This window comes from Arachis stenosperma, chromosome 6 (genome assembly GCF_014773155.1).
Source record: "Arachis stenosperma cultivar V10309 chromosome 6, arast.V10309.gnm1.PFL2, whole genome shotgun sequence".
In the NCBI taxonomy this organism is placed as follows: domain Eukaryota; kingdom Viridiplantae; phylum Streptophyta; class Magnoliopsida; order Fabales; family Fabaceae; genus Arachis; species Arachis stenosperma.
The window spans coordinates 110714825-110726087 of NC_080382.1; the positions used below are offsets into that span (position 1 = coordinate 110714825).

At 35.7% G+C, this 11263-nt stretch overlaps 1 protein-coding gene across 1 annotated transcript; it reads left to right on the forward strand.

Moving 5' to 3' along the window:
• Window positions 1–6106: 6106 nt before the first annotated feature.
• LOC130932791 (phosphoribosylglycinamide formyltransferase, chloroplastic-like) lies at window positions 6107–10619 on the forward strand. Its single transcript, XM_057862207.1, has 7 exons — window positions 6107–6581; window positions 6893–7515; window positions 8174–8285; window positions 9280–9456; window positions 9557–9683; window positions 9838–9956; window positions 10280–10619. The coding sequence occupies exons 2-6, from the start codon at window positions 7170–7172 to the stop codon at window positions 9949–9951; spliced, it is 876 nt and encodes a 291-aa protein (XP_057718190.1). The 5' UTR covers window positions 6107–6581; window positions 6893–7169; the 3' UTR covers window positions 9952–9956; window positions 10280–10619.
• Window positions 10620–11263: the final 644 nt, after the last annotated feature.

Genomic DNA, 11263 nt, shown 5'->3' on the forward strand with positions numbered 1-11263 from the left:
TCAATACCCTAGAGGCCTCATAGCACATGGATCTTATCAAAGCTCAGTCCAAACACTCACCAAGTGTGCTCCAAAAGTGGATTTTAACATTAAAATACTGTTTTACCCTTTCTTATGTAATCCTTAGTCATTAGCTTAGTATTAAAGAACTTTTACACCTCTCATCGAGAGAGGCCTGCCATATTTTCATTTACCATCATGTTTCCTTTCAGTATGAGTTTCTAAACCTCCTAGGTTGAGAGGAGGAACCCTGCTGAGTCCTATGAATTAATAAAAGTATTATTGTTTCTCTTCAATCCGTGTTTGATTCAATTCTAAGATGTATATTCGTTCTTCAACATGATGAATAGGATGATCTATGACAATCAACTCCGTTCTTTATACTAAGACCGCGTGCCTAACAACCACTCGTGTCTACTTGGGTACGTGTGAATACGAGCCAGGAAAGCATCTCTTAGATGGTTAATCCACGATTTTGTTGGGGACTTCTCGAGACACCAGTTCAGCCGAAGTATGGGAGATTAAGGTCTTTGTGGTAGAGGCTAGAACCCAATGATGCAGGATTCTCTGATTTGAAAAATCAGACCTTGTTTGTGGCATTTTGAGTAGGATCATTAAGGAAAATGGACTGTAGGAGCTTCACCCTCAATCAGGCTGGATGCACACTAACCCTGGTGTTTAGATCTGAAGGAGATTGGTGACTGCTGCCGTACGGCGTTGATCACATACAGCCTGCCATAGAAGAAATTATTCACAATTGAAGAAGACAGTAAGACCAGAGTTAATCCAGAAGGACAAAGCAATTCCAAACCTTAACCAATTTCTTATCCCTGTTTATATTTCAATTAACAAAGTATTTTATACACTTTTCTTTATTCCTTTTATGCATTTAACCAAATTCAAACCAATAACCTTTCTATCCACCAAACTAAGACCTGCAAGATAACCATAGCTTGCTTCAAACCACTATCTTCGTGGGATCGACCCTAACTCGCTTAGGTCTTACTTAGATGACCTAGTGTACTTGCTAGTTAATCCATGAGAGCACAGGAAGAAAGCTCTTAATAAGGAGTAAGGATTTATTCCTCTATGACTATCTTCCTCCTTGAAAAGGAGCTGTCCGTCAAGCTAATGACAATTAAAAAAGCACTTGTTGGGAGGCAACCTAACCCCAATTAATTGTTTTTATTTCTTTTAATTCCTTAATATTGTTTTTCTTTAAGTTATTTCATTAGGTTCATGATCATGTGCAACAGTTAGAGCAGAGACAGAAATGTTCAGCAGTAAAAACAAAACACTCTGGATGGAGTGTTGCTGGTGTTGAACGCCAGCCAGGGAGCATTGGCTGGGCATTCAATGCCCCCAATGGGTAGCATAGCTGGCGTTCAGACCCTGGGAATTCAAATGCCAGTACAGAGGGCAGGGAATTTAAATTCCCTAGCCTCTCAAGACCAATGGGTCCCATAGAAGCTCCACCAACCGCACCCTATTCTACTCTATTTTTTTCCCATTGTTCATATTTGCTCGAGGACGAGCAAAACTCTTAAGTTTGGTGTTACAAAAGCTTTGCTTTATGACTTCTACCATTCGTAAGTATGGCACCAAAGACTGGTGAAACCTCAGAAAGGAGCAACAAAGACAAATGAATGACATTGAAGAGATCAAGTACTACATTGGATCCTCAAGGAGGAGTACTAGCCGCCACCATTAAAGGTGGATTCGTTCTCTTAATCCCCTCTCCATATGTGAATTTTTTTTCTATTTTCTGTTATGTTTTATTATCAGTTCTTTTGTTCTTACTGCATTATCATTTACATTTATGTCTTAAAGTTATGAATTATTCCACGCATCTATCACCTTGCTTAAAAGAAAAGATTTTTTAATTGAAAAATAAAATTAAGATACATGAATTTCGAGTTTTATAATAGGAAAAGTCAATTATTTTGATGTGGTGGCATTGCTTTTGTTTTTTAAATGTATGAATGAACAGTGCATATTTAAAATTGAAATTAAGAATGTTGGCTCTTGAAAAAATGATGATGATAGTGAAGTATTATTGGTAATTTGAAAATTCCAAAAATTGATTCTTGAAGTAAGAAAAAGCAACAAAAAGAAAAAGAAAAAACACGTTGCAAAAGAAAAAGAAGAAAAAATATATATATGCATACGAAAAAACAAAAAAAAAAGGCAAAGCAGAAAAAGCCAATAACCCTTTAAATCAAAAGGCAAGGGTAAAAGGATCCAAGGCTTTGAGTATCAATGAATAGGAGGGCCTACAAGGAATAAAATTCTGGCCTAAACGGCTCAACCAAGTTGTCCCTAACCATGTGCTTATGGTGTGAAGGTGTCAAGTAAAAAGCTTGAGACTGAGCAGTTAAAGTCGTGATCCAAAGTAAAAAGAGTGTGCTTAAGAATTTTGGACACCTCTATCTGGGGATTCTAGCAAAGTTGAATCACAATCCGAAAGGGTTCACCAGTTAAAGTGTCTGTGCCATTTATGTATCCGGTGGTAATACTGGAAAACAAAGTGCTTAGGGTCACGACTAAGACTCTAAAAGCTATGTTTAAGAATAAAAAAGAACTGAATTAGGAGAGTCAATAATATCATCTGGATTCTAAGTTCCTAAAGAGACCAACATTTTTGAGTTTCAATGGATAGTGAGATGCCAAAACTATTCAGAAGCAAAAAGCTACTAAGTCCTGCTCATCTAATTGAAACTGAGCTTCATTGGAAACTCTGAGATTTTTTATATCTTACTCTTTTTTATTCTACTGTGTTTTTAGTTGCTTGGGGACAAGTAACAGTTTAAGTTTGGTGTTGTGATGAGCGGATATTTTATACACTTTTTGGCATCATTTTCATATGGTTTTTAGCATGTTTTGTTTAAGTTTTACTATATCTTCATAGGTTTTAGTGTAAAATTCACATTTTTGGATTTTACTACGAGTTTGTGTGTTTTTGTACAATTTCAGGTATTTTTTGGCTGAAATTAAGGAGCTAGAGCAAAAGTCTACAGAGAAAGCACTGCAGATACTGTCCGAATCTGACCCCCTTGCACTCGAAAGAGCTTTTCTGGAGCTACAGAGGTCCAAATAGAGAGTTCTTAATGGCTATGGAAAGCTTACTTCCAGAGCTTTTCCAGCAATGTATAATAGTTCATACTTTGCTTTAGATTAGAAGGTCAACAACTAGCGTCCAACGCCAGCCTCCTGCCCCATTCCAGGCGTCCAGCGCCCAAAGGAGGAAACAGGCGTCCAAATGCCCAGAGATAACCCCCTAGCCAGCGTTCAACGCCCTAGAGGCCTCATAGCACGTGGATCTCATCAAAGCTTAGCACAATTACTCACCAAGTGGGGCTCAGAAGTGGATTTTAGCACTAAAAGACTGTTTTACCCTTTTATGTAATAATTAGTTATTGCCTTAGTATTTAAAGAACTTTTACACCTCTCATTGAGAGGGGTCTGCCATATTTTTGTTTACCATCATGTTTCCTTTCAATATGAGTTTCTAAACCTCCTAAGTTGAGGAGAGGAGCCCTGTTGAGTCCTATGAATTAATAAAAGTATTACTGTTTCTCTTCAATCCGTATTTGATTCAATTCTAAGATGTATATTCGTTCTTCAACATGATGAATGGGATGATATGTGACAATCAGCTCCGTTCTTCATACTAAGATCGCGTGCCTGACAACCACCCGTGTCTACTTGGATTCGTGCGAATACGAGCTAGGAAAGCATCGAACCGCCAGCTTGATTATATATCTCTCAGACAGTTAATCCACGACTTCGTTGGAGATTTTTCGAGACATCAGTTCAGCCGAAGTATGTGGAGATTAAGGTTTCTATGGTAAAGGCTATAACCCAAAGATCCAACATTCTCTGATCCGGAAGATCCGACGTTATCTGTGGCGTTTTGAGTAGGATCATTAAGGAGAATGGGCTGTAGGAGCTTCACCCTCAATCAGACTGGATGCGCACTAACCCTGGTGTTCAGATCAGGAGGAGATTGGCGACCGCAGCCATTCGGCGTTGATCACATACAGCCCGCCATAGAAGAAATCATTCACAATTGAAGAAAACAGTAAGACAGAGTTAATCCAGAAGGATAAAGCAACTCCAAACCTTAACCAATTTCTTATCCCTGTTTATATTTCAATTCACAAAGTATTTTATACACTTTTCTTTATTTCTTTTATGAGTTTAACCAAATTCAAACCAATAACCCTTCTATCCGCTTGACTAAGACCTGCAAGATAACCATAATTTGCTTCAAACCACTATCCTCGTGGGATCAATCCTGATTCGCTAAGGTATTACTTGGACGACCCAGTGCACTTGCTGGTACAGTTGTACGAAGTGTTGGGATTCGTTTACCAACATCAATTCTTTTTCCTTAGCTGACTTAGATGATTGTTATTCCTCAACATAATCCGGTTCAAAAATTCCATGCTCATAATACACATGAGCAACTCTGTTGTTTCTCTTAACATAGAAGCACATTTTTAGCATCTCATTGTCATTAGTCAGGATCCTCAAACCAATTATCAAGGGCATGTTGGGAACCAACCACCTACACTGCTCGACCTTATCAGAGCCAAGGTGGTTGTAGCAATTCCTGAATGCAAAAACATCTAATGTGTTTGTATCTAACTCAGATAACTCTGAAATTTGCTGCTTGTAGTATGTGAAGCTTCCATCTTCATTTCTGATGAATGATTCTCCATGGTAATATATAATTTTAATGAATTGATCTCCCATCTATACACAGAAAATTTAAAAAATGATTAACAACAACAACAAGTAGAACTAGTGTGCTTTATATATATATATATATATATATATATACCACTACAATTTCAATAGTAAATATAAGAAACCAACAAAATTCACCTCAATGTTTATTCAATGATTTAATTGAATTAAAGAAAGAGAAATGCAATATAGCAAAAGAATATAATTTAACTATTCTTTATCATGTTTTGACAAGGTTAGATTTGGTAAAACATAAATTGCATTATTATTATGAGACAACAACAGACCAAAAAGAGTTCATTTAAAAAATCAGATCAACTACTCCATATACAATTAATAATTAACTCTTCTGAATCAATTACTCTATGTTACAAGATACAAGAAGCAATTGACTTAATTAACTTAACTACATATAGAGATTAAGACTTTGATAAAATTGTACCTCTCTTATAAATAAAACAGAGGAAGAATCAAATGTAACATATCGCATATGACAATATGATTTTATCTTTTTATTTTTTATTCCATTGATTATCAGACAAACATACCAATGTTAAAACCCTAATAAAAAAAATTCCTAGAATACTTAAAATCAATTAATGATACAGAAACAGGAAATGATCAAACATCTAACTAATAAGTCAAGAAATTAAATGGTAGTCACTGAAAACATAAACCTTAATAGAGAATAAGCACAAAATTAACATATACTAACATGCAAAGCAAAATGCATTTAGTTAGAATGCATAAAAAAAGAAGAGGAACCAAAAGTGAAGAAAAAAATAAAGCATCATCTTGGATATAGAAGTTTTTTTTTTTACTATTTTCTTACTTCAAATTTAGTCAACATAGGTGAAGAGAAGTCGGTCATACAATGCGAAGTGGTTGAAGAGAAGAGAATCGTGACTTCAATGAATCTGATAAGTCAAACTCAGAACAACATCATTAAAGAGAAGAGAAAGAAGATTAGTCCTATTAGGGGGAGAATATGGTATAGTGCTAGTTTAACTAAAACGTTTGCTGTCTCAAAATATGATATGATGTTGTTTACTTGTTTTGGGCTTTACTAAAACAGCGTTCCAGTGGAGTCTAGCATAATATTCTGTTTTGTTATACACCTTATTTCTCCAATAATGATTCTGTGATAGAAATATCCGAAAACTAACGTAATTAAAATTTAAAAAATCTATAATAAAGACAATTAAAATTTTAAAGACTAAATTAAAGTTCGGGTATAACTTATGATACCAAATCCAATAATTTCTCTAAAGATCTAACTTTTTTTTTTCAATAACTAATTTTAATTCAAAATTAAAATCACTAAGGAACAAATTTTCACGAGGTTGTGCTTAACGACAACCCCAACCTCAACCTCAAGTCACGCTCTCCCAAGAATCCCAAGGTTCACTCAGACACTCACTCTCACCTCTCTACTTCACTCACCGCACGGTCACTGCCGAACACAACGACAGCCAACAACGGAGGTCGTCACTCGTCACTCTCCTCGCCGGCTCCTCTGTTTCTCCCCCGCGCCGTCAGTGTTTGCTCGCCTCTGCTTCCTCCGCTCCTCTGCTCGTCTCTGCCTCCTCCGTCTGTGTCATCCCGGCCTCCTTGGCTCCGCCGTACCTCGCCTGTCTCTGCCTCCGCCTCGTGCCTCGTCTGCCTCTGCTTTCCCGTCGTCATCGTGTTGGCAACTCTTCGAAGCTCAGCTCGTGCCGAAGCTCTGCTCTCTCTCGCCGGTGGCTTGCTCTGCAACGGTGAACACTGCAACGACCCCAAGTTGGAAAATCGTCCCTGACTCTGTTTCTGGCTTTCTGCTTCTGCTGTAGGTGAGATTATTTATTTAGTTATTCTTAATTGATTTTTATACTTTTTTTTGGCTGTTTTAATGTATTGATGCTAATTGTATTTGTATCATTGTATGTACAACTGATTGGTTTAATTTGTAGTAGGTCTAGCTGAATTGCATTTGTAATTTTGTATGTAATATTGATGCTAATAGGTTCTGTGAATCAAGAGATTGGAACTGGAAGAAGTTTTCATTGATATTTGATAGTTTTATTAGATAATAGGTGCTGTGCTTGTGGTTCTTTTATTTACTTTTTATTTTTTTATAAGTTTTTCTTCCCTCTGTGTTTAGGCTTCGGAGGCTTTTGGTGGAAAGCCTGAAAAAGGGTTTAGGGTTTTGTGCTGTTGGAATAAGATAGGTGTTTTAGGAGAAAACCCAACTAAAAAAAAAATTGCCATACATGTAAAGCAGTCTTGTGTGTTGTGTGTCATCTGATCATCTCCTCAAACGCCAAACGCCACCGTTTTTGGCCTTCCCACCTGACTCCAACAAAAGCTCCTCCTCACACATACACAGAATTGTAACATTATCCTATTTTTTCCTTTCCTTTTCGGAACATACAATTCCCATGGAAGCTCAACAAATCCTCTCTAGGTTTTGCCCCAAACCCTCGTCACTCCTGCTACCTTCTCATAAAAAGCTTCATACTTTACCTTGTGTTGGGCCCAAGAACCTTGGGATTCAGAGATTGGGGTGCAGTTACACTGAGGGAAAGAAGAAGAGGGTCTTTTGTGTAAGGAGGACGATAGAAGAAGAAGCAGCGGAGGTGAAAGTTGGGGCCACTATGCCGGCGAGGAGGAAGAAGCTGGCAGTGTTCGTGTCCGGTGGAGGGTCCAACTTCAAGTCCATTCACGAGGCTTCGTTGAAGGGTTTACTCCATGGTGATGTTCTTGTTTTGGTCACAAATAAACATGGTATGCTTCAAATCCTTGAACTTTTTCATTGCTTCTTATGTTTTAATTTTTATATTTCTTGTATTCTTCAATGATAGTTTTTTAAATGAGACTACTTGGATTAAGGGTTCGAATGTTTTAGCTTATTTTGGTAAAAGTAAATTACTTTTTGTTAACTAAATAAAATTCTTTTATTTATATGAACTTTTAAAAGAGTTAGAGAGTTTAGTACTTTATTAATTTATTTTATATATTACGGATGAATGAGCTGAACTCAATATTTCTATTAGATGCTGCAATCTGAGAATACGTTCACCAATCATTAGAAACTATGTGAATCTATTCATGTACTGATGTACATACTGAGCTTAGTTTAGAGGACAACTACCAAAGATAAATAAGCTGAACTGAACCTGTCTTACATGATGTGTTATTGTATTTGTGCCATCATTTTCAGAGTGAAATGTTGAAGAAATTTGATAAGGGACGAAATCATTGCCATCTTTTTCCTTCATTTAAAACAAAAAGGAAACACTTTTTTTCTCTTTTTTTTTGGTGGATTAGAACATTTGCTCTTCCAAAGTGCACTTTATCTGCGAAAGTTGGAAGTATGTTATTTACTTAACCTTTTGTGTCTTGGTGTACTGAAAGTTTCTTTTGTTCATTTGTTTTATTCCAGATTGTGGAGGTGCTGAGTATGCAAGAAATAATGGTATCCCAGTTGTTTTGTTCCCTAAAGTAAAGGATGGATCTGATGGGCTATCTCCAAGTGAGCTTGTTGACACACTAAGGTGTGGTGCAGTGCAGTGCTTCTTTGTTTCATTTACTGCAATTGCTTTTTTTGGTTTACTCTTCAATGTGTTAATCTGTCTCTTTATTATAATTTTATGAAATACTTTCACATTCCTTACGTGCAAGATCAACCATGTTGTAAAAAAATGTCCTTTTCTATAAAAATAGAGGATAAATATACCAGAATTTCTCAGAAGCAACAAAATTTAACTCAATAGCTCCTTTGGACCTCTTGGACGGAGCCATCAAATCTTCCAAGTGAATATGCCCTTGCAGAAAGTATGATTATTGCTTTGATTGCTTTCCACCTTCTCAATCTGAAATTGTTAAGTGCAAAAATAATAGCTTTATCAACATAGATAAGAACATCTTTTTAGCTAATTTTTCATCCTCATATTTGCATGTGTTGATCTCAAGCGTCATTTGCACCTTTTTTGGATATCACTTATCATATGAAGAAACACGAGTTGTGATTTATGGGAAATTTCTACATGATGTGTCCAAGAACATATGCTATAAATTATAAACTTGTTATTTTGTTATCTTTTATGATTGTTGTGCATCTGTTCTATTGGTTTGTAACCTTGTATCTACTAGTAAAAATCTAGTAGACTAGTTGGTTTTCATGAAACACAAGGCAGTCTGTCACAGGATTTGGAACACTCTTCCTAATCAGTACATCGGAAGTGCCTAAGTAACCTAAGTAACAAAGGGCATGGTATACTCCGTGAAATTCTTTACCGATATGAATTGATTAAACAATATTCAGTGCAAATTCTTTTTCCTCTTTTCTTTTTTCGGTTCGTTTCTGGTACTTTAAGTTGTGTCGTAAGGCGGATGTGTTACTTTTAGATTGAAAGGTATCTGCATTATTAGTATAGAAGAGATGGCAAAAAAGCTGCAACTTTGCATAAGCAATAATTTTGATATTCCACGTAGATGTGGTTATACCATACTATTGAGTATTAACGTAGTACTTTTTCTCTTTATCAGGAGTTTCCAAGTTGATTTTATTCTTTTAGCTGGATTCCTCAAACTTATACCTGTTGAATTGATTCGGGCTTATGAAAAGTCCATATTAAACATTCATCCATCACTTCTTCCAGCTTTTGGAGGCAAAGGATACTATGGTCTGAAGGTGCACAAAGCAGTAATTGCTTCGGGCGCAAGGTACACTTCTCGCCAAACTTCTCATGCTGTTTCACTTGAATTGTCACACTTTGTATGGGAGACAGGTGTCTGTGCTTCATTTTTTCTGGGTTGGTTTTAGATATTCAGGTCCTACAATTCATTTCGTTGACGAACATTATGACACGGGGCGTATCCTTGCTCAACGTGCCGTCCCTGTACTGGCTAATGACACTGCAGAGGAGTTGGCTTCCAGGGTTCTCAAGGAGGTAATAGCATTTTATATATCTTTAAACAAGTTCAATCCTAAATGAAAGTTCTAGCAAATTTATTTGCCACAAGAGGCATGCATGAACCTTTACATTGATGTAATCAAAAGCCTAGCGATTCATTGTTGTCTTATGTTTTAATTTTTGAACTTAGGAACACCGGTTATATGTGGAGGTGGTCGAAGCTTTGTGCGAAGAGCGTATAGTTTGGAGGGAAGACGGTGTCCCTCTCATTCGAAGCAAAGATAACCCCAATGAGTTCTGCTAATTATGGTGTAAATTTAATTTGCCTTTCAATTACACTTTTGTTTCATAGCACTAGGGATAAATGACATTGATCTCCCATGAGGTTAAGTGATATTACGTATGACACTTCTTAATATGGTAGCTATCAAGGGGGTCTGTGTATTGAGAGCCATATAATCTAAATCTTAAGGAGACTAGTTTATACTTTTGCCAATAGTGAAGTGCTGTGTATAATATCACTTAATCTCAATTCTCAAGGGTGGTTGATATCATTTACCTTAATATTAAGAGTAAGGATTGAATAACATTAAGTGTAACCTTGAGTAATTAGACTTTTGTTTCTGCTGCAGGGGATTTTGCTAGCTATGGAACTTCACAAATACATAAATAATTAGGTAATAAAAGAATTAATAAATGAGCAATTAGGGGGGCGATCCTTCAAGAGGTCCACAAACCCTTGAAAAATAATCTAATAATCTAATTAGGAAGCCACAAACATCTCTTTTATTGTATATATAAACTTGTTATAATTTTTCTTTCCCAATAGATGATGAGGGCTGATGACTTCATAATTTTGGACCCCTTTTACCCCATACAAACTAGAAACTTGGCATCTCATTATTGTTATTTTTTTGGGTGAGCTCTATGACATCCAAATTCAGTTATATATATTTGTATCACATTCGTAGTTTGTTCATCATTTGATTGTTTAAGTCTCTCTATCTCTGACTCTCCTCCCCGTCGGGGCCAATTTTTTGGGGCATATTTATCCTTTTGAGTTTTGATTCACTTGTGTGGGTCAACAAGGATGTGTTTGGTGGATATGACATTGAAAATAAAATATAAATGATAGCCATAAAAATTAGTGTTCTTGTATCTTGTTTGATGATAAATTAAGTATAAGAAAGAATAAATTATGAAAGTCTAATTTATTTTAATTTTTTTCCATACAAAAAATGTAAAAAGAAAAATATAATAATAAAAAATATAATTATGAAAAATGAATAAGAATAATAAAAAAATAAAAAAAAATTATTTTTTATTAGTGTCTTTGTGTTCTTTCTATCTTTCTGTTAGGAAAGATATAAAATATAATAATTTAGTATCTTGTCAATGTTTATGTCTAGTCAAATATGATTTTGTATCTATGTCCGTAAACACATACAGTTTAATAGATGAGAAAAAGTTGGCCTTTTTTATTTTTTATTTAAATAAAAATTTCATTATTTTCCCATGTTTTGTTGGATTTATACAAGATTTTTTTTTAAACAAAAAAAAGTTGATATGTACCAATTTGTCCAAAAACTTAGCTTGTCTGACATAGGTTGGATATT

Coding starts and splice junctions, on each gene's coding strand:
- LOC130932791 (XM_057862207.1), top strand. CDS start 7,170: ATGGAAGCTCAACAAATCCTCTCTAGGTTTTGCCCCAAACCCTCGTCA. Junction 7,516..8,173: donor TTTGGTCACAAATAAACATG/GTATGCTTCAAA, acceptor GTTTTATTCCAG/ATTGTGGAGGTGCTGAGTAT. Junction 8,286..9,279: donor GAGCTTGTTGACACACTAAG/GTGTGGTGCAGT, acceptor TCTCTTTATCAG/GAGTTTCCAAGTTGATTTTA.